This window comes from Hylobates moloch, unplaced genomic scaffold (assembly GCF_009828535.3).
Source record: "Hylobates moloch isolate HMO894 unplaced genomic scaffold, HMol_V3 SCAFFOLD_13, whole genome shotgun sequence".
Lineage (NCBI taxonomy): Eukaryota > Metazoa > Chordata > Mammalia > Primates > Hylobatidae > Hylobates > Hylobates moloch.
The window spans coordinates 3,316,664-3,340,459 of NW_026652288.1; the positions used below are offsets into that span (position 1 = coordinate 3,316,664).

A 23,796-nucleotide genomic window follows, 5' to 3' on the forward strand; every position below is an offset into this window, starting at 1 on the left:
GGGCGTGGGGGCTGACCTGTAAATAGGAGGTCAGGGCAGTGTTGCTGAGGAGGTAATTGTCAGGCAAAAGCTTGGAGGGAGGCAAGGAGCAAACACACAGCTGTGTGGGGAAGAGCATTCCTGGCAGAGGGAACCACCTTTGCAAAGTCACAGAGGCAGGACAGAGGGGAAAGAGTCCTAGGTGGGGGAGGTGCTTGTGGCCGAGGTGAGGAGAGCAGCTTTCATTCTGAGTGAACCGGGAATGACTTTTGTTTTTGAAAGCTTGCTCTGGGGCTGGGCTGAGGATGGCTTGTAGACAGGCAGGGACACATGTGTTGGGGATATTTCATTACCCAGGAGAGAGACGGTGCTGGTGTCTCTCTCCCTCTCTGCCTCTGTGAGTGTTTAATATGCATAATGTGTGTGACTTTTTTTTTTGAGATGGAGTCTTGCTCTGTCACCCAGGCTGGAGTGCAGTGGTGCAAACTCGGCTCACTGCAACCTCCGCCTTTCTGGGTTCAAGTGATTCTCCTGCCTCAGCCTCCCAAGTAGCTGGGATTACAGGCACCTGCCACCATGCCCGGCTGATTTTTTATTTTTAATAGAGACGGGGTTTCTCTATATTGGCCAGGGTGGTCTCAAACTCCTGACCTCAGGTGATTTGCCCACTTCAGCCTCCCAAAGTATTGGGATTACAGGCGTGAGCCACCGCGCCTGGCCATGGGTATGACTTTGATTGTGAAAGATTTCAAACGTACCCAGGTGGGTAAAAATATCAGATGGTCCCTGAATGTTCCCACTGTCCAGCAGTAACAATGGTCACCAGCACACGCCCATCTCGCTTCACCTTCGCCCTCATACACTTCCTTCTCAGACAGTTTAGAAGATAATTCCGGCCAGGCACAGTGGCTCACACCTGTAATCCCAGCACTTTGGGAAGCCAAGGAGGGTGGATCACCTGAGGTCAGGAGTTTGAGACCAGCTTGGCCAACATGGTGAAACCTCATCTCTACTAAAAATACAATAATTATGGCCGGGTGTGGTGGCTCACGCCTGGAATCCCAGCACTTTGGGAGGCCGAGGCAGGTGGATCAGGAGGTCAGGAGATGGAGACCATCCTGGCTAACATGGTGAAACCCCGTCTCTACCAAAAATACAAAAAAATTAGCCAGGCGTGGTGGTGGGTGAGTGTAATCTCAGCTACTCGGGAGTCTGAGGCAGGAGAATTGCTTGAACCCAGGAGGCGGAGATTGCAGTGAGCTGAGATCATGCCGCTGCACTCCAGCCTGGGTGACAGAGCAAAACTCCGTCTCAAAAAAACACCCCCCAAAACAAAAATTAGCCGGCCGTGGTGGTGGGACCTGTAATCCCAGCTACTTGAGAGGCTGAGGCAGGAGAATCGCTTGAACCTGGGAGGTGGAGTTTGCAGTGAGCTGAGGTTGTGCCACTGCACTCCAGCCTGGGCGACAGAGGGAGATTCCACATCAAAAATAAATAAATAAAAAAGATAATTCCGTGTTCTGGGTCCAATGGGCAGGTGGACAGGATGCTGCACAGACTGGGTGTGAGGAAGGGGTCTGAAGGTGCCGCCAAGGCTTTTGCTGGAGCGACCAGGAGGATGGGGCTGCTCCTCCCGGAGGTGGGAGGCTGCGATGGGGCAGGCTGAGGGAGAGCCAGAGCTGATACTCGGACCTGTCAGCTCTGAGATTTGATTCAACATCCAAGGGGAGATGTTTTGAGTTGGCAGATGGAGATTCATGTCGCAAAGGCGCTATGTGTTTGGGGATAATTGGAGTGTGGATGATCTTAGGAGCCATGACTCTGGTTGACATCACCAGGGGATGAGGGCACAGGAGGAGGAGACTCCAGTGAGCCCAGGGGCTTCAGCACGAAAGAACCAGCAAATCAGGATGTCGGGAGCACCTTCCCCGCCGCAGGTGTTACCAAATCACCCTGAAGGGCTGTTCCCGTTCATGCTCCTGACCATGGACTATGGCAGTGCCTGTTTGCTTTAAAAAAGTGTCCGTTTCTTAGGCAAAATGGTATTTTAGAATTAATTATTTTTCTGTAATTTCAAGGAAGAGCTGGCTTCTCATGTCCATGGACTGTTTGTATTCCTTCTTTTGTGAATGAACATAATTCTTAGTGAGGTGTTTTTGTGTAGTTTTTCTCTTTCCCCAGGAGGGGTAGGAAAAAGGGCTAGGAACAAAGATCACCTCTTGGCTTAGGGGTGGGGAGGCCCCGGGGTCAGGCCAGACTCTCCCTGCTTCCCTCACGGTCTCTTTCCATTTCTCCAAGTCTCTGCTTTCTTAACCTTAACATGAGGGTGCTGGGCAGTTGGGCTAAGTCCCGTGTTAGGACCCGCCATGGCCGTGTGGCCCCGAATCTCCCTCGCTAGACCCGTCTCTGTGGCTCAGTCTCTGCTGGCTCCAGAGCGTGGCCTGGCCTGCGCGTCAGTGGACGTCTGTTCCCGCGTGGGGTGTTCTTGTGGGCGGGTGGGCTCTTGTTCCCCACGTCTAGCCAGGGCCTGCCACCCAGGGTCTCAATACATGTGTTTTGAATGGCTTCAAAGACTATTAAAAGCAAGTTATTCTCTTCAAAATTAAAATAATCTCTCTCTTTTAAACAATAAAATTTTGCATTTTGTGGCGATAGGGTTTTTATAGCTAGTGATATTTTATTTTTAAATACTTTAGAAGGAAGCCATGTTCTAATTCCTTCCCCGTTTCAGCGTGTTTAAGCAAAGTCTCTTTTTAGTTCAACCTCATTGAGCAGAGGGCACCTGTCAGGTCTAGTTGACAGTACGTCCAGTTGACAGTACATCCAGTTCTGCCACTGCCTGACTTTTGAACGTCTCAAACCTTAGCATCAGAAGCCTAGACGGGGCCTCATTCGCTCCCACAGCCCCCGAGGTTGACCGAGCTACCCTCTCCCTTCTAGGCAGCATGGCTGATGCTCCCCAGGAGGGAAGACTGACCCGGTTTCTGGACTTCACCCAGCTGACGGACATGGCATCTGAGTCCGTAGGGGGAAAAGTAAGTGGGTCTCTCATGGCCAAACAAGGGTTGAAGGCGTCCGTGCTAAGGGCACAACTCACCAGTGCAGAGAGCCTCATGCACGAATCAACAAGAATCAGGCTGAAGGGTTGGCCTGCCCAAGGAGACCCGTTAGCGAGAAAGACTTCCCAAGAATTTATCTTAAATTGGTGACAATTCTCAGCAAGGACAACACTGCCTTAGGTTTTGTGAGTTTCACTAGAGGACAGACTGTGGTCCTCTGCTCTAGATAGGCCAGTGGTCCTCTAGCTTGAGTTAGATCGGAGGTCCTCTAGCTCGAGTTAAATTGCAGGTCCTCTGGCTGTGGTTAGACCGGAGGTCCTCTGGCTCTGGTTAGATCGGAGGTCCTCTAGCTCGAGTTAAATCGCAGGTCCTCTGGCAGTCCTCTAACTCTAGTGTGTAATGAGGGTCACCTGGACAACTCATTAAACATAATGTGCAGAGGTGCTGGGGTGCAGGCCGTGCTCAGAAGCAGTGCGTCTGGTACGGAAAGGGAAGGCCCTGTGCCTGCCCCCAGGAAGCTTACACTCCAGCAGGGAGACAGATGTAAGTCCAGACCAGCCCTGTGACTGGCACAAGGCCAGGGTGCTGGGGGAGCACATGGACTCCAGCCATGGGTAGCCTGGGGGAATTCGGGTGGGAGGGGTGGGGACAGGCCACCGAGTGCTGCTGGAGGCAGCTCGCTGGAGAGCAGCTGGTAGGCAGGGATGAGGTGCAGGGTGGTTCGGGCAGAGGTGTCTGCGAGGAGACCAAGGGAGCCCACATGCTCCAGGTGGCTCAGTGTTTCAAGAACACGCTGGGCGTTTGTGAGGAGAGTTGGGAGCACGAGTCTGGAGAGGTAGGAGAGGCCCCATGTGCCCTGCGAAGGCTTCTGCTGAGGAGCCACAGAGAGATCTGGAGCAAGGGGGATCCTGACATGTCCACCTACCTGCCATTTGAACCCTGGCACAGGCCAACCCCAGCACATCAGGTCTCCCCTCTGCTCTGCCACTCAAACAGCCAGCAGCTCTGAAATAGCTCGTCCTTCCTGCCTTTTGAACCCCCGGAGTCAGAGCCTGGGGCAGGGTGCAGTGACCACGGAGTCCTGGGTTGGGTGGGGTGACCACAGCCTGTTTTGCTCAGGAAAATCTGGTTTCCCTTGTTTTCTGGGTGTACAATTAGTATCATCGACCTCACTCTCAAAATGATCCTGCTTTGGTGGATGAATGACCAGGACAGCCCACCTGCAGGGTGACCTATGGAGGCCCTTGTGGGAGAACACAGAGGCACCAACCGCATATGTAACCCAGAACACTTTTGGTCATTGCTCTGTTTATAGAAGTACCACAAAACCTCTGGTTCATGAAAAAAAGAAAGTTGGTTTATTTGCTTCCTGAGTGTAAGAAGTCAGTGCTCTTACCTCCAGATGGTAAAGAGAAACAGAAAAAAGGGTGGGAAGAGAAGATGAAGGAGGAGGCAGGCAATGAAATGGAAGCATTTAAAGGCATCGTGGCTTAACTGCAGATTCTGTCGCTTCCCCTAGGTGATTTCACGTTTTCTTTTTACTTCATCTCATAATGTTTCACTAGGGAATGAAATAAAATGGTTTCAGATTTATGGTTACTTTATCTTTCTTTCTTTCTTTGTCTAGATTTTATTTGCAACAGATGACTTTTTTGCTCCTGCAGAAAACCTCCTAAAGGTATTGTAAATTGGCATTCTGCAGTGTAAAGGGTTGATGCAGAGAAATCTATGCCGTCGTGTTAATTAAAATCTCCCTGTATATTTGGGATGGAGTCATGTGATGTACACTGGCAAATTAGCATATTGGAACGTTAGAAGGACATGCAAATCAGCATGAACTCATGCCAAAACATAGCAGAGACAGGGATCTGAGCAAACACTTCCGGACTGCATTGTTGCATGGGGAAAATTCTGAGGTCCTCAAATACTGCTCTTCCGGGTAAGGTGAATTTCATCATCTATGTTGGGAAGAAAACGGATCTATGTCTTGAATTTTCTGGGAAATGTTTTACCTGCCTAATTATAAAAGTGCAAAACAGCTTATTAAAAAAATAGAGAAAATGCTGACGAACATAGGGAAGAAATGGCGGCCCTGCTGGCGTCCTGCTCCTCTGTCATACCCCGTGTGGAGATGCGAACTCTTGTGCGTGGAGAGAAAAACACAGGTGCACATCGAGCTAATGCCCATGTACAGCATGCATGACTGTGGCTGGGGAGTGTCCAGGCCTCCACTGTGGGCAGTGGCCGTCTGGTTACCCTGGTGAAGTGGTTGCTCTCTGTCTGGGCAGGACCTGGCTGGGTCCAGAGCAAGTGAAGTATGGCCCTGAGAAGGCACCTTACAGTGTTAACTTACCTATTCCCCAGGAGAAAGCGAAAATAAAATGAGAAAGGGAAACATGAATTAACTTTTTCTAGGTCACACAGTTACTAAATGTCAAAGCTCTTACCATTTTACCACAGGCCCGATCTTTGAAACACTGAAATGCATGCCTACCTTGACCTAGTTGTTCCACAGATTTATATCATTTGCACAAGTGGGCAAAAAATAGGTAGAAAACATTCATTCTGGTATTGTTTGGAGAAGAGATAACCAACCTAAGTGTTCATTGATTGATAGGGAACTAAAGAAATTATAGCTCTTCCAGATATGGACTATTATGTGGCTACCAGAATGAGGTAGGCCTGGCACTGTGGCTCACACCTGAAATCCGAGCACTTTGGGAGGCCAAGGCAGGAGGATCACTTGAGCCTAGGAGTTTGGGACCAGCCTGGGCAACAAAGCAAGACTCCGTTTCCGAAAATAAATCCAGGCATGGCTGTGTGTACCCGTAGTCCCTGCTACTCAGAAAGCTGACCTGGGAGGATTGCTTAAGCCCAAGACGCTGAGGCTGCAGTGAGCTGCCATCATGCCACTGCACTCCAGCCTGGGTGACAGAGTAAGACTCTGTCAAAAAAAAAAAAAAAAGCAAGCTCTCCATTCACTGGCAGCAAGAGAGATCCATATTTTATGAGCATGAAACAGAGTTTGAAGGTGCACACATCAAACAGTGAGATGTGATTATCTGTGAAGAGAGAGGTGGGCTTGGAAATGGGATGGGAGAGAGGGTGGGGCACTATTTCTTAGATTTTATACTTGAGCATATATATACACACACACACACACATATAAACACATACACACATACATATGTGTATATACACTCACACTATAACATCACATGAGACACATTTATTTATTTTTGAGAAAAATAACATTACAGATAAATGTAAAGTTCACCTTTCACCTCCAACTTGAGTGCCAGTCCACCCCCACCTTTTCCACCATTAACACTGTGGTAGGATGTGAAAATGCTTTAGTCCGCTGGGGCTGCTGAAACAAAATACTGCAGATGGGTGGTGGCTTAAACACAGTGATTTCTCGAAGTTCTGGGGGCTGCAAGTCTGAGACCAAGCCTGAGACAGCAGCAGCTCCAGCGTCTGGTGAGGGCCCTCTTGGGATGGCCGCCTGCCGGTGATACCCTCAGGTGGCAGAGAAGAGAGGGGAAGCAGCCCATCTCCCGCCTCCTCCCGCATAGGCACTCGTCCCATCATGGGGGCTCCACTCTTGTGACCTCATCACCTCCCAAAGTCCTCATCTCCGAATACCATCACTCTGGGGATTGGGCTTCAACATACGAATTTTGGTGGGGGACAAACTTTCAGTCCATTGCAGAGAATTCTTCTAATGTATTTTATACACTTAAATACACATATATTCATAAACATATAAGATATTTTATATTTTAAATTTTATATACATATTTTCACAAAGCACTTAACATTCTGCACACTTTTTTTGGTGGGGGTGGGGCAGGATCTCGCTGTGATCAGGCTGTCAGGCTGGGGTGCAGTGGCGCGGTCATGGCTCACTGCAGCCTCAACTTCCTGGGTGCAAGTGATCCTCCTGCCTCACTGGGACTGCAGGCATACTCCACTATGCCCAGTTAATTTTTAAATTTTTTGTAGAGATGAGGTCTCCAGCTCCTGGGCTCAAGCAGTCCTCCTGCCTCAGCCTCCCAAATGGCTGGGATTACAGCCACCGTGCCCGGCCCTAAACTTGCTTTTCTCACTGCATGTTTGTGAATTCCACTGGTGCTGATGCGTGTAGACCCAGGCCACCCTCTTAGCTGCTGAATAATAACTGTCCATGTCATCGTGGTCCATTTTATGGCCCCCTTTCCCTGTTGATGCACATTTAGGTTGATGACATTTTGCAGGTATTGAAAACATCCTTGTACAAGTGTGTGCACATGTGTGGGTTTATCCCTGGGACTGGTCCTTAGTTTCTCTCTCTCTTTTTTTTTTTTTTTTTTTGAGATAGAGTCTTACTCTGTTGTCCAGGCTGGAGAGCAGTGGCGCGATCTCGGCTCACCACAACCTCCACCTCCTGGGTTCAAGTGATTCTCCTGCCTCAGCCTCCCAAGTAGCTGGGACTACAGGCACCCACCACCACGCCCAGCTAATTTTTGTATTTTTAGTAGAGAGGGGGTTTCACCATGTTGGCCAGGCTGGTCTCGAACTCCTGACCTCAGGTGATCTGCCCGCCTTGGCCTCCCAAAGTGCTGGGATTACAGGTGTGAGCCACCGCACCTGGCTAGTTTTTCTTTTTTTTAGGAACACATCTGTCATCACATGGCATGAGCCAGTTTTACAACAGGGCTGTTTTCCTGCCACTGGTTCAGTAGCGTGTGTCTCCAACTTCCCTCACACCGTTCAGTGTCAGTCCAATCACAACAGCAGCAGTAGCAGCAACACACCTGAAACAATCAACCTACCCCCAAAACTAAATACCAAAAAGTTTGGGGCCTTGGAGGTCTGGGGTTTAAGTGGGAGGTGTACCTCCTTTTCTCCTTCTGGGTTCAGAGCAGAGTTTTGCAATTCCTGATGAGTAATGGAAAGGCTGGAGTGTGTGCTATCTTTAAGATGTGATTTGATTGTAGTAACATTCAAAATACCATCAACTTTCATGTATAATGCTAAATACTGGGCACTTACTATGTGCCAGGCACATTTAAGGCTGACAACAGCCGGAGGCGGTCAATAGCACGATGGCTGTTTGCCTTTGACAGAAGAGGAGCACTGAGGCACAGGAGGGCGGGTACCGTTGGCTACAGGTCCCCTGCCTGGGAGGCTGGGCGGGCTGGCACACCAGGGAGTCTGGCAGGATCCCTGGTTAGTGTCTCATGCATCAGCTCCCATCAGAGCATCCCCCCACCCCGAACCTCCTACTCCTAGTCCCTTCCTCTGCTCCTGCCTGGGGAGCTTCCCTAAGCAGTAACATAAGATCATCTTTTCACGAATTGATGGAAACAGGGAAAGTATCCCCATGTTGGGCCAGCACAACAATTTCTGAGCATCCACACTATTCGAGGGTCTTTCATGTTGGCTATTCCAACTTCATGACACTCCTGCGAGGAGGCGTGTATTCGCCTCGTTCTGGAAGATGAAGTGCGCTCAGGTGTCTAAGGAGGCTTTGTGGGGCATCAGAGACCATGCATTTCCTAGGGGGTTGCAGAGTGTGCTGTGCGGGTTCAGCTGGACCCTGAGCATCCAGCCTACTCTTCCTATGACTTTGGATGAATTCCTTATTGAATAGTCTACCGGGCCTGCTTCGAAATCTGACCAGTCTCTCTCACTTTAATACCCATGTAGGTTGCTGTTGGGAATTGCATTTGTGCAGCCCACAGAGTGCCTGGTGATGTGGTTGTGCCTGGTGATGTGGTTGTGCCTGGTGATGTGGTTGTGCCTGGTGATGTGGTTGTGCCTGGTGATGTGGTTGAACCTGCTGCTATCAGTGGTCAATTCTGTGTGCTGAGGCCCACAGAGAAGTCACATTTCTTTCTCTGAAGATGATAAAAGTGGAGGCATCCCTCAATCTGGAAGTGGCTAGCTGGGCAGGAAGGTGGTGGCAGAGGCTCCTTTAGACCCTGGTTTGCGCTGTTCCTCTGGCACTGTGGGACAGAAGTGGACTTGCTGGAAGCCAGGAGATCACATGAAGGTTAATGATCACCTTGTTGTGTGTCTTTGCTCTAGAGTGACAGCCCGTGCTTTAAAGAGCATGAATATACAGAGTTTGGGAAATGGATGGATGGCTGGGAGACCAGGAGGAAAAGGATTCCAGGTAATAACAACGGCTCGCTGATTGCAGTGCATCTGACACTGCAAAGTTAAAAACGGAGGCTGTTGCAAAGCCAGCGTCCATTTGGGTCAGCTTTAACATGGGGCCCTGGAATGCTCTGTAATCTTGGATGTCCTTATCTGAACATCAGGCTCTAAGTCAGGAAGGGGCGGTGTGAGCCCCGGCCACTGACGTCCCACCAGGCACAAAGGGTGAGAAGCACTTTGTTGGGAAAATGAAAACCCTGGTGAGGTCTGCGGATGGAAAAAAGGGTGGGTTCTCACTGAGCAATGTGGCAGACGTTAGGCAGCGTGCATCTTCTGGGTCCTTACTACAGTCCTCTGGAGTAGGTCTCTTTAGCCCCGTTTAACCGCCATAGAAACAGATTCCTGGCCCCAGCCCAGGGCACACTGCTAGCAAGATAAGCTGGGGACTGGGCCAGAGTCTGCCCCCAACACTGTACTGCTGTCTTTTATAATTTTGTGCAATTTTTATTCATTGCTATTACTCAGTCTCAATCAAAATATACCTTTTGAAGTTGAAGAAAAGCAAACAAATCCAGGCATTAGGTTGATAATTGGATTTTTACTTGCCACTCTCTCAAGTATTACAGAAATATTCGATATTTCTAGTTTTCTAACTTTCTACAGTACTTGAGGCAGTATTCGTTTCTGACAAATCTGGACATTTTAAGGTGAGTTTCTATCTGGCAGCAAATGACCAAGAACTCCACAGGGGCAGACTTGGCTTCAAGACTCTGAAGGCTTTGGTAGACGCAGCAGATGTCTGACCAGTGGCGGGGCTGGCGGCTGGAGGGTGCTGTGGCAGTTCCTGAGCTTGAGAGGACAATGAACACAGTGTCTGCAGGAGAACCAGCTCTGCTTACTACCTGCTGAGCTTGGTGAGGTGCTTTCTACACCGCACACTCAGTCTGAGCTTTATGGAAGCTAATGGCATCCCTAATTTACAGTTGAGAAAATGAGATTCTCTACTGTAAGAGGTAAATAATCTGCCAAGGACAGTCATAGGAAATGATCCATTTGGAACCAGAATCAGGTCTTCCTGGATCCCAGCCTGTGCATTTTCTGTTCTGGTTAGAACTGAGGATTTCTGTTGGGGAATGGTGGTCACATGTGGCCAGGTTATGAGAGATCCTACAGTCATATTAGCTAAGAACCACCCCGACCAGTTTTTTCTGTGACGGACGGAAGTGGCCCCTGCTGTGGGTCAGGTGCGTGTGGGGTGCACTGCGTCGCATGCAGCATCTGCTGTGTCGGCCCTAACGAGGCTGCTCTTGTCCTCTGTGTTGGCAGGTCACGACTGGTGCGTCCTCAGGCTGGGGATCCAAGGAGTCATCCGGGGCTTCGACGTGGACGTTTCTTACTTCACGGCAGATTACGCTCCTCGAATGTCCATTCAAGCAGCAAACTTGGAAGAAGGTGCGTTAGGAACCACTGTCCCCAAAATGAGAATTATGGGTCACATGGCTCCTCTGGCCAGCCACACCCCCACAACTGCTCACTTTCCGTACACCCAGACAGCTTCAGAAACTTGACTTAGGCTACTTTACTGTAACGGGGCTGTAGGACTAGGACTCCTAGTAGAGCACTCTGTGGTTTTTGATTTGTGGCTTAACAGTGTTAACAGCAGATATAGATTTTATCATTCCCATAGTCCTTCAGCTTCATGCAGAGGCAGGCCATCATCCCTGGAACGTGGTTGAGCAGGTTGCTGGGTGGGCGAGAGGGAGTGGGTTGTGCCTCAGATGACCCAGTTGATGTGGAGCCAGGTCTGGGACAGCTGTGGGGTGAGCAGCACCAGCCCTGCTTTGGGCTGTCCCAGTATGTGTGATGGGGCAGCTGCTATGGCATTTTTGGCAGGGGTTCCTATCTGCATCTTGGAATGCTGGACCCATGAATCCCGCAGGCTCTATAAATGAGACATATTCTGTGAAAGGGCCATATACACAGAGCAGACCCCAGGTGCCGAAGAAGCCAAGAAACCAAAGAAAGAGGCCGACAAATCGGGTTTGTTGGTAACGGGTATTTTATTGGGGGAACTTACGGACAGAAGCGTGGCCTTGGGCAGCAGCAAGTGTTACTGCTCGGACTCAGGGCTCACATGCCGTAGGGAAAGGGTCTGCGTGCTTCAGTGGGACAACTGAAGGCAGCCTCCAGAACAGGGAAGAGGGCTGTGTGCGTCAGAGCCTCTAGTTTGTGCGATAACATCAAGGTTGACATGTTCTGGACTAAGGACAGTAAGTCAAGTTGGAATCAGGACGTGTTCACAGGATTGAGGCTAATCAGACATTGACATGGCAGATTCGCATCCAAGATGGAGTCATTTTTTCTCCACAGACTTGTATTTTTATTCCTTTGATATCATCTGATGTTGACTTTAGCATTAATTTTTAAAAAATATGTACAATTATGTGTGTGTTTATACATGTACTTAAGGAAGATAAGTCAGTCAATGTGGGTTGGCAAGTTTACACTGAACGTGCTATGTGCACAGTACTACATGGGGCTCTGTGGACATGAACAGGCCCTGCTCCCTGAAGACGGCTGGGGCACCTGAACAGGAAATGATACTACGAGAGATGCTACTCTAAAAGCGGAAAAGACCAATGACAAATGAGTAAGGTTGTTTCGGCAAGCCCCTCAATTGCCCATGAGTGCTTCTATTTCTGAATTGCCCCAGTATCAATTCTAAGGATGCCGCTGGGAGAGTGGTGTTTCTGGAATTGACCTTGTAATAGTCCAACTTTGAAAACTCTAGTGATGTGATAAACTTGTTGAAGTTTGAGCTAACTTGGAGATGACATTTACTATTTGAAAAGCAAATGTAGTATCAAACATCTTGTACTATTTTTTGAAATGACTGTTAATATATTAAATATTGAGGAACTTCAACAAGTGTGTCTATTACTTTGATCATTTGATACTTTGAAATATCTTTAGTGTTATTTGCAAAGCGAGAATTACCATACAAACCACTAAGAGAGTAGATTCCCTTTGATTTTGAACCCTAATCTTAATCCTGAATGGTCATTCCAACTACAGATAAACTACCAGAAATCCCAGAAAGAGGAATCAGGACAGGAGCTGCAGCCACTCCCGAGGAGTTTGAAGCCATTGCTGAGGTACATCTCCGCCAAATGAATTGGGTCTTGTCACCGATTATTAGGAAAGTAGGGAAACTGCTCTGCACACCTGGCGATTCTTTGGGACACCCAGCCCTGGTGCTCCCCACATCATCTGCTTACCCACTGTGGCCTTACAAACGTCTCAGTGGTTCGTTCAACCTGGGAAGAGTGAGCATCATGGCCCAAAGGCTTCTCAAAGGGTTCCACTATCACCTACCTGTAAATGGCTGCTGGCCCCGATAAGCACACATACGGAAACTGATAGTAAGCGTTTAAACACTTTTTATACCAACTTGATGTAACTTGAAGTAACTTTTGTGTGTGGAGAATTTAATAAAAGAAATAGTTGGGGGGAAAAAATAAACAGGGCTTGTGTTTTGGTACATTCTTGTTTTTTTTTTTTTAAGTTTATTTAGTAATAATTTGTATTGTTTTTTACAGAAATGTTGATCCATAACAGACAGGAAAGTAAACAACAGCAACAGTAAACAGGGCCGTTAGTTTGAGAAGGGCTAACCTAGAGAAAATGGTTGCAAGGCTCAGGCCAACAGATTTCCCCAGATGTCATGGTGCAGGGCAGTAGCCTTGGTTTTTATTTGAGTGTTCACCTCACCACACCTCAAGGTGAAGACATTTGGAGGGGTCTGAGATCTTGTCCTTCATTTGCAAGCCTCTGCCACCATCACCCACTGGCTATTTTGATCAGTGAAAACAAAACAGGCCTTTATTCTGTTTTTTATTAAACGTGGGGCTTGATATGTACTATTTTTATTAAAGTGTTTCATTAGGTATCCATCATTATTTATTTGTTTATTTTTTGGGACAGAGTCTCGCTCTGTTGGAGTGCAGTGGCGTCATCTTGGCTCACTGCAAGCTCCGCCTCCCAGGTTCATGCCATTCTCCTGCCTCAGCCTCCCAAGTAGCTGGGACTACAGGCGCCTACCACCATGCCCGGCTAACTTTTTGTATTTTTAGTACAGACGGAGTTTCACCGTGTTAGCCAGGATGGTCTCGATCTCCTGACCTTGTGATCCGCCCACCTCAGCCTCCCAAAGTGCTGGGATTACAGGCGTGAACCACTGCACCCAGCATCCATCATTAATTTTTATTCCAAAGTATCTCCACACCTTAAGTGCCACAGAGGCAATAGAATGACAGAATTTATTGTTTTCAAGAGCAATTGCTGACATTTCTATATTTATTGCTAGCTAAAATCTGACGACTGGAGTTACTTGGTTCCTATGACAGAGCTGAAGCCAGGAAACCCTGCTTCCGGCCACAACCATTTTCTTGTCCATTCCCAGCAGAGATGGACTCACATCAGACTCAACATTTTCCCAGGTAATCGTGACATGGACTTATCTCCAGTTCCATGGCTTCTTTATTTTATGTTGATATGTTTATAAAATATAAAATGACTTGTTCTTTCCCTCTTGGTAATTGATCTCTCTAGCATTTCAGGATTGTAATTTCCCCTTTTTATGCTCTAGAAAATTCTTGTTTTAATCCACACATCAATAGGTGGTTATTGAAAAATTATCAAGTAAATTAGGATGTGGTGGAACTAAGTTGTATTAGGTTAGATAGATCCTAATATCCTAGATTTCACAAGTATGTTATATTAGCAGCTGAAGTGGTATGTACAAATGACTCATTTTATTTTTTAATAGCTTTATTGTGATATAATTAACATGCAGCTCACCGATTTGAAGTGTACAATCAATGATGTATAGCATATGCATAGACACGTGCAACCATCACCATACCTTTAGAACATTTTTATCACCTCAAAAAGAAACCCCATATCCTTTAGCTATCATCCTTCATCTTCCCTATCCCAAAGCAACCACTAATTTACTTTCTGTCTTGATAGTTTTGACAATTTTGGACATTTCATATAAGTAGGAATTAAATAATATTGGTCTTTTGTGTCTGACTTCTTCCACTTAGTATAATGTTTTCAAGATTCACCCACGTTGTAACATGTATTAACACTTTATTTCCTTTTGTGTAAGCCTAATACAGGTTGAGCATCTCAAATCTGAAAGCCCCAAAATTTGAAATGTTCCCAAATCTAAAACTTTTTAAGTGCTGACATGATGCTCAAAGGAAATGCTCACTGGAATATTTCAGATTTTGGATTTGGGACACTCTACCAGTAAGTGTCATGCAAATATTTAAAAAAGCTGAAATCCAAACACTTCTGGTCTCAAGCATTTCAGATAAGGGATACTCAACTGCTACCACATTTTGTTTACCCATTCATTAGTTGACAGACACTTGTTTCCATCTGCTGGCTATTTTGAACAATGCTGCTGTAAACATTTGTGTACAAGATTTTGTGTGGATATATGCTTTCTTTTGTTGTGTGTATGCCTAAGATTGCACTTTCTGGGTCATATGAAAACTCTGTGTTTAACTGTTTGAAGAATTACTAGGCTTTTCCGAAAGTGCTGCACTATTTTACATTCTTACCAGCCACATAAAGGAGTGCTGATTTCTCCCTATCTTTCCCAACACTCTCTGTCTTAGTTTTTGTTTATAGTCATCCTAGTGGATGTGAGGTGGTGTCTCATTGTGGTTTTGATGTGCATTTCCCTGATGACTAATGAGGAGGAACATCTTTTCATATGTTTATTGGCCATTTGTATGTTTTATTTGGAAAAATTTCTCTTCAGATCTCTATTCACTTGTCTTAAACAAATTTCAACAGGGTTTTGAGGGAACAGGTGGTGTTTGGTTACATGGATAAGTTCTTTAGTGGTGATTTCTGAGATTTTGGTGCACCCACCACCACGGCAGTGTACACTGTAACCAATGTGTAGTATTTTATCCCTCATCCCCCCGCCCTGCTCCCATTGTATCATTCTTATGTCTTTGCATCCTAATAGCTTAGCTCCCACTTATAACTGAGAACATAATGATGTTTGGTTTTCCATTCCTGAACTACTTCATTTAGAATAATGGTCTCAAACTCCATCCAGGTTGCTGTGATTGCCATTATTTCATTCCTTTTTATGGCTGCATAGTATTCCATGGTATATGTACATATACCACATTTTCTTTTTTAAAATATTTTCAATTATGGGTACATAGTAGGTATATATATATATATATATATTTATGGGGTACATGAAATATTTTAATACAGGCATGCAATGCATAATAACCACATCATGGAGAATGGGGTATCCATCCCCAATCCATTGTGTATATATGCCACTTTTAAATCTATTCCTCCATTAATGGGCACTTAGTTTGATTTCATATTTTGGCTGTGACATTGTAAACAGTGTCACAGTAAGCTTGGAAGTGCAGATATCTCTTCAATATATTGATTTACTTTCTTTTGGATATACACACAGTAGTGAGATTGCTGGATGAATCTATTGTTGTTCTATTTTTTAGTTTTTTTGAGGAGTTTTCATAGTTTTCCATAGTGAGTGTACTAATTTACATTCTCACCGATGGTGTACATGGGCTTCACTTTCTCCACATCCTCGCTAGCATCCACTATTCCCCGTCTTTTTAAATAAAAGCTGTATTACTCTGCTCTCATGTTGCTATAAAGATACTACCTGAGACTGGGTAACTTACAAACAAAAGAGGTTTAATTGACTCACAGTTCTACATGACTAGGGAGGCCTCAGGAAACTTACAATCATGGCAGAAAGAGAAGGCAAAGCAAGGCATGTCTTACATGGCAGCAGGATTGAGAGAGAGAGAGAGAGAGAGACAGAGACAGACAGACAGAGAGAGACAGAGAAAGGGGGAAGAGCCACTTTTAAACATCAGATCTCATGAGAACTCCCTATCACAAGAACAGCATGGGGAAAACCACCCCATCATCCAATCATCTCTAACCAGGTCCCTCCCTCGACATGTGAGGATTACAATTAGAGATGAGGTTTCAGTGGGGATACAGAACCAGACCATATCAAAAGCCATTTCAACTGAGGTGGGATGACATTTCATTGTGGTTTTGAGTTGCATTTTTCTGATGATTAGAGATCTTGAGCACTTAAAAAATATACCTGTTGTCCATTTGTATGCCTTCTTTTGAGAAATATCTATTCAGATCTTTTGCCCATTTATAAATTAATTTTTTTTTGCTACTGAGTTGTTAGCTATTGAGTTGTCCTTATATTCTTGTTATGAATCCCTTGTTAGGTGGATAGTTTGCAAATATATTTTTTTCCCATTCTGTGGCTTGTCACTTCATTCATTGTAGAATGAGTTTGGAAGTATTCCTTCTGCTTCAATTTTCTTGAAGAGTTTGAGTAAAATTGGTATTAGTTATTCCTTTTATGTTTGGTAGAATTCAGCAGTGAAGCTATTAGGTCCTGGAATTCTCTTTGATGGGAGACTTTTTAAATTTCAGCTTTGATCTCATCATTCATTATTGGTTTATTAAGGTTTTCTGTTTCTTCATGGTTCAATCTTGGTAGATTGTATGTGTCCAGAAACGTATCTATTTCTTCTAGGTTTTCCAATTTGTTGGTATGTAGTTGTTCATAATAGTCTCTAATTAATCTTTGTAATCCTGTGGTCACATTTCCTTTTGGCTGAGTACAGTGGACTTTATTGATGGTATGTGACAGGATGTGGCTCCCTGGGACCCTCTCTCTTCAGGGGGCCTGGCATGAAAACTGTGTCGGGGGAGATTCTCAGTAGTGGGAGAGTGAGTGTGGCAGGGACTCCCTAGCAGCTGAGAACCTCTCTAATCCTCTTGTGCTCTTGCTGGGGCTGGTGGTCCAGGGTCTCTTACTCTTTGGAGGCCATGTGGATCATGACGTCCACTACCCTGTTGCCAAATTCATTGTCATACCAGGAAATAAGCTTGACAAAGTGGTCATTGAGGGCAATGCCAGCCCCAGCATCAAAACTGGAAGAGTGAATGTCTGTTAAAGTCAGAGGAGACAACCTGGCACTCACTATAGCCCAAGATGCCCTTGAGGGGGCCCTCCAATGCCTGCTTCACCACCTTTTTGATGGTTTCATATTTGTCAGGTTTCTCCAGCTGGCAAGTCAGGTCCAAAATGACACAGAGGTGGGGATATGGAACACCATGCTAGTGAGCTTCCATTCAGCTTGGGGATGACCTTTCCAACAGCTTTGGCAGTGCCAGTAGATGCAGAGATGATGTTCTGTAGAGCCCTGTGGCCATCCTGCCAATGTTTCCAAGAAGGGGCACCCGTGGTCTTCTGAGTGGTAGTGATTGCAAAGGCTGTGGTCATGAGTCCCTCCATAGTGCCAAAGTTGTCATGGATGACCTTGGCCAGAAAGGCTAAGCAGTAGGTGGTGTATGAGGCACTACTAAGGATCTTGAGGTTGTTTTCATACTTCTCATGATTCACACCCCACATAAACATAAGGGGCATCAGCAGAGGGGGCAGAGATGATGGCTCTTTTGGCTTACCCCTCTAAGTGAGTCCCAGCCTTCTCCATGGTAATGGAGATTCTAGTGGACTCAACAACATAATATGCACCGCTGTCATTTCACTTGATTTTGAGGAGGATCTTGCTCCTGGAAGATAATGATGGGATTTCCACTGATGTCAGGCTTCTCATTCTGAGCCTTGATGATGTTGTGGAACTTGCCATGGGTGGAAGACTACTAGAACATGTAGACCAGGTAGTTGAGGTCAATGAAGGCATCATTGATGATGACAATATCCACTTTGCCAGAGCTAAAAGCAGCCTTGGTGACCAGGTGCTTAATATGGCCAAATTTGTTTACTCTGGCCTTCATTTTCACCTTGTTGCCTCAGGGACATGGTTGGCACTGCATAAGAATATGCGGGTGTCTGTCAAATGGAAAAGAGAAGAGAGCCAGTCTCATTTTTTATGTATCTTTTTCTATTTCTGATTTTTTGGGGTCTTTTCTCTTTGTAATTAGTCTAGCTAAAGGTCATCACTTTTGTTTCTTTAAAAAAAAAACAAGTTTTTTGTTTCGTTGATCCTCTGTATTATTTTAGTCACCATTTATTTATCCTCTGATCTTTATTTTTTTCTTCTACTAGTAATTTTAGGATTGGTTTATACTTGCTTTTCTAGTTTATTGAGCTGCATTGTTAGATTAATTTGAAGTCTTTCTACTTCTTTGGTATAGGTATTTATTGCTATAAACTTCCCTCTTAGTACTGCCTTTGTTGTATCCCATGTATTTTTGTATGTTGTATTTCCATTTTCATTTGTTTCAAGCAGTTTTAAAATTTCCTTCTTAATTACTGACCCATTTGTTGTTCAGGAGCATGTTGTTTAATTTACATGTGTTTGTGTATTTTCCAATGTTTCTCTTATTATTGATTTCTAGTTTTATTCCATTATAGTCAGAAAAGATACTTGATATGATTTCTACTTTTTTGAATTTGTTTAGACTTGTTTTATGGCCCAAGACATGGCCTATTCTAGAGAATGTTCCATGTGCTGATGAAAAGAATGTACATTCTGCAGCAGTTGGGTAAAATGTTCTGTAATGTCAGTTAGGTCCATTAGATCTAGTGTGTAGTTCAACTTCACTATTTCTTTGTTGATTTTCTGTCTGGATGATTTGTCCATTACTGAAAGTGAGGTGTTGAAGTCCCCTACTATTATTGTATTGCAGTCTATTTATCCCTTTAGATCTATTAATGTTTGCTTTATATAAGACTTGAAAGCTCTGATGTTGGACACATAGATATTCGTAGTTGACCCATTTATAATTATACAGTGTCTTGTCTTTTTTTTTTTAATGGTCTTTGATTTGTAGTCTATTTTATCTGATATAAGCATAGCTACTCCCACTGTTTTTTGGTCTTTGGTTGCATGAGATATCTTTTTCCATCCTTTCACTGTCAGCCTATTTGTGTCTTTATAGGTCAAGCGGGTTTCTTGTAGGCAGCATATAGTTGGGTCTTGTTTCTTAGTCCATTAAGCAACAGTATGCCTTTATTTGGAACATTGAGTCCATTTACATTCAGTATTGTCATCAGTAAGTAAGAGCTTACTGCCATTTTGTTGCTTGTTTTCTGATCCCCTCCCCTTCCCTTCCCTCCTCTTCCCTCCTTCCCCCCCTCCCCTCCCCTCCCCTCCCCTTCCTTTCCTTTCCTTTTCTTTCTTTCTGCCTTAGTGGCTAACTAATTTTCTCTGATAGTAGGTTTTAATTGACTTTTATTTTTAGCAAATCTATTATAGGCTTTTGCATTGTGGTTACCATGAGGCTTACAAAAACATCTTATAGATATAACAAGTTATTTTAAAGAGATGCCAACTCATCTTAGATCACAAAGAAAAAAATAGAAATAAAGAAAAACTAAAAAAAAAACTCTGCAATTTTAACTTTATCCCTCCTCTCACATTTTGACTTCATGTTGTCTCAATTTGCATGTTTTTATATTGCCTATCTTTTAACACCTGTTAAAGATATCAACAAAAAGATTATTATTTTTGATAGATTTGTCTTTTGGACTTCATACTAGAGTTATGAGTGAATTACACACTATAATTACAGTGTTGGAGTATTCTGAGTTCGTTAATGCACTTAATTTTACTAGTGGGTTTTATAAATTCACATGTTTTCTTTTTGCACATTAGTTTTTTTTTTTTTTCAAACTGAAGAAATTTAGCATTTCATTTAAGACTGGTGGTGGTGAATTCTCTCAGCTCGTTTATCCAGGAAAGATTTTCTCCCTCTTTCATATTTGAAAGATAGCTTTTCTGGATACAATATTCTTGGATGGCAGTATTTTTTTCTTTCAGCACTTTAAAATGTCATCCCACTTCTTGACCTGTATGGTTATCATTGAGAAGTCTGTTGTCAGATGAATTGAAGCTTCTTTATGTTATTTGCTTCTTTTCTCTTGCTGCTTTTAGGATTTTTTTATCCTTCACCTTTTTTTTTTTTCTTGAGACAGGGTCTCACTTTGTCACCCAGGCTGGAGTCCAGTGGTACAATCACAGGTCACTGCAGCTTCAATCTCCTTTGGCTCAGATGATCCTCCCACATCAGCATCCCAAGTAGCTGGGACCACTGGTGCATACCACCATGCCTGGATAATTTTTGTATTTTTTTTTTTTTTTTTAGAAATGGGCTTTTACCATGTTGCCCAGGCTGGTCTCAAAATCCTGGGCTCAAGCAATCCACCCACTTTGACCTCCCAAAGTGCTGGAATTACAGGCATGAGCCATCATACCTAGCCTGTCCTTGACCTTTAGGATTTTTTATATACCTTGGAGTAGTCTTATTTGCATACAATCCATTTGGTATTTTCTGACCTTTCTGTACCAGGATATTTATGTCTTTATCAAGTTTTGAAAAGTTTTCTATTATTTCTTTGAATAAGCTTTCTACCCCTTGCTCTTGCTCAACTCCCTCCTCAACACCAATAATTCTTAGATTTGGTCTTTTGAGGTAATTTTTTATATCTTGTAAGCAATCTTAATTCCTTTTCATTTTTTTCTCCTCTGTGTATTTTTAAATAGCCCATTTTTGAGCTCACTGATTGTTTCCTCTGCTTGCTTCATTCTATTCTTAAGAGCCTCTAAAGAATTTTTTGGTTCAGCAAATATATTTTTTCATTCAAAGGTATCCGTTTGATTTTAAAAAATTATTTAAATCCCTGTTAAATTTCTCTGATAAACTTCTAAGCTGCTTTTGTGTGTTATCTTTGAGGTCACTGAGTTTCCTTAAAACTGCTATTTTGAATTATTGATCACAGAGTTCATATATCACTGTCTTATTATGATCAGTCACTGGTTCCTTGCTTTGTCCATTTGGGGATGTCATAGTTCTTTGCTGTTGTTTCTTATGGGTATACATCTATGCCTGTGCATTGAAGCATTAGTTATTTATTCCAGTCTTTTCTTCCTGGTTTGTTTCAGTTTTTGTTGAATATATTTGCTTAGATGTAGGGAGTGTCCAATATTTTAGCTTCCCTGGGCCACACTGGAAGAAGAAGAATTGTCTTGGGCCACACATAAAATACACTAACACTAAGGATAGCTGATGAGCCAAAAAAATTTTGCAAAACAATCTCATACTGCTTTAAGAAAGTTTATGGATTTGTGTTGTGCCACATTCAAAGCCACCATGGGCCTCATAAGACCCACTGCCCATGTGTTGGACAAGCTTAGCTTAGAGAATCTTTATAAATTTCCTGTGATTTTATTTCCTGCTAGGTAGCTGCCTACTTTTCAGCACTAGATGGCACCTTAAGCCCAGGATTGCCTCATTTGTAGTAAGCAATCAAATTACTGCCCATCAGAAGAGGGGAGGTCCCAGGGAGCATATTCTAGTGGTGTGGGAAGGTTAGCTAGGTATTTGTCTCCAGGGCACCTGTGGAACAAACCTCTTACAACACCGTGTTGCTGAATAGCAGCTCTGATTTGGTGTTTCCTCTGGCTGAGTTACAGGGTTTGCAGGGCTGGAGATGTCTCACCCTCAGTGTGAAGCCTCCACCTTATGGATCATGAGAATGGGTCACTGTGGCCCCAGTATCTCAGTGGCCATGCCTAAGGTAGGACCCTGTCTCATGAGTCAGGGCTGGGTCAAATAAAGGAGCCCCCGCCTCTCAACCACACTCGCCCGGGACTGAGCCTCAGCAACAGGCATACAGGTGCAGAATGAGAAGCCCTGATGTCCTGCCTCTCCCGGGAAGACAGCCCTGCAACCATGGGCTGCACTCGTTTGCGGTCTCCACTTTGCTGATCTGGGAGAGCGTGTGAAGGTGGGGTCTTGGTTCAAATACCGCAGACTGTCACTGTTCTTACTGAATTTTAGCAGATATTCTTGAATAGATGTTGCTGAATTTTCCGTATGCCCTTAGGACCATTTCCAAAGACCTGAAGTGTTTTCCCATCCCCTAACCCCCCTAAATTTCACCAGCTCCACTGAGGAACAGGACAGCAAAGCTCCTCCTGCTGTCATGCCAGAAGTGGTTCTCTGGAACCTTATTTTAGATGCAATGTTTCTCTGGTTATGATGCTTTAAAGTGAGACATGAAAATGGAAAGATCTAAACACATGTTTACTAATACTATTCACTGAAATAATCTGTTCTAAAAATAGTGCAAGAAAATGAATGAGCAAAGCTTACAAGAGATTCAGACCTTTCTCCCACTTGTTAATTTAACATACACTATGGAATAACTACTTTGAGCTACAGACTGAGCATTGGCCATAAAATCATTTTTCCTGACAATGTGTAGGGCAGAGCCAACAGAGTGTATGCTTCATGAAGAAAGGGCTGTGGGTCCAGATTGTCATTTTTGTACACCCGACACTTAGCACAGCATGGGGAACACAGGAGAAACTCAATAACTATTTGTTGTTAGATTTAATTGACAGAGTCGTTGTCCTTATGAAGTGAATAACCCAGTGGGAGACAGGTAAGAAAAATAACTTTGGGAGGCTGAGGTGGGCAGATCACCTGAGGTCAGGAGTTCAAGACCAGCCTGGCCAACATGGGGAACCTTGCCTCTACTAAAAGTACAAAAATTAGCCAGGTGTGGTGACGGGTGCCTGTAATCCCAGCTACTGGGGAGGCTGAGGCAGCAGAATCGCTTGAACCCGGGAGGCGGAGGTTGCAGTGAACCGAGATCGTGCCACTGCACTCCAGCCTGGGCGACAAGAGCGAGACTCTGTCTCAAAAAGAAAACAAAAGAAAACAAAACAAAAAACTGCAAAACAGTGATACATATAACAAAAGTATTTTGGTAGAGCCATGAACATTTCTATTTGACTATTTCTGAGGGTTGAATATGAAGGGTCCCTAAGCACATAAAAGCTCTTTCCTAATTGGTCAGCATTGACGGCCTGAAGAGGAGAGATGGGCAATGCCTGCATGCAGGTTTCATGTCCCAACTCTTAGTGGCATCTTTAATTGCTCCATGAGGATTCCACCTGGGATCCAGGTGTAAAGGGAAAGGAAGCTGGGGAAATCTAGGCTGATGTCACGGGACACACTGGGTGGAATGGGTTGGTTTAAATGAGATGGACTCAGAGGATGAAGAATCATTTCTGGGATTCCTTGGCAGTTGTGATTAAAAGCAAGTTTGGATATTAACTCTGTAAAGAAGAATCTTGTTTTTTAAAATGTGAAATTGACTTTACTTTCAACAGATGAATATCTTCTATACCATTAAAGCCAATTATAATATTTAATGAACTAGAATGGCAGTGATATTACTCTCATAGCCCAGCTCCTGCTGAATGACTCCCTCTAGGATATTTTCTAGGGTTTTATGCCAATGAAATTTTTGGTTTTATTTGTTGTAAATAGCAAGACTTCCACTGTTTCACCAAAAAATTTTCAGATCACTCTTTTTCACTAAATTTGTAAAATAAAAACATATAGGGCTTGTTTTAGTACAACATTTTGATTAAATTAAATTTCTATATTAAAAATGCTTGGTTTCCACCTTCTAGGAATTAATATTCGAAGAAGCAAAACATTCATTCTACTAGAATCAGATGCT

At 44.3% G+C, this 23,796-nt stretch overlaps 1 protein-coding gene across 2 annotated transcripts in view; it reads left to right on the plus strand.

The window, feature by feature from the left end:
• The window catches only part of ALLC (allantoicase), a 43,099-nt gene that overhangs the window by 11,714 nt on the left and 7,589 nt on the right, over window positions 1–23,796 (plus strand). For both annotated transcript variants that reach the window (XM_058426851.1, XM_032172118.2), the window contains exons 2-7: window positions 2,920–3,014; window positions 4,666–4,716; window positions 9,111–9,198; window positions 10,509–10,634; window positions 12,258–12,337; window positions 13,549–13,681. In XM_058426851.1, coding sequence (XP_058282834.1) covers window positions 2,925–3,014; window positions 4,666–4,716; window positions 9,111–9,198; window positions 10,509–10,634; window positions 12,258–12,337; window positions 13,549–13,681 — 568 coding nt within the window. In that variant the 5' untranslated portion in view covers window positions 2,920–2,924. The remainder of the gene's footprint in view (window positions 1–2,919; window positions 3,015–4,665; window positions 4,717–9,110; window positions 9,199–10,508; window positions 10,635–12,257; window positions 12,338–13,548; window positions 13,682–23,796) is intronic.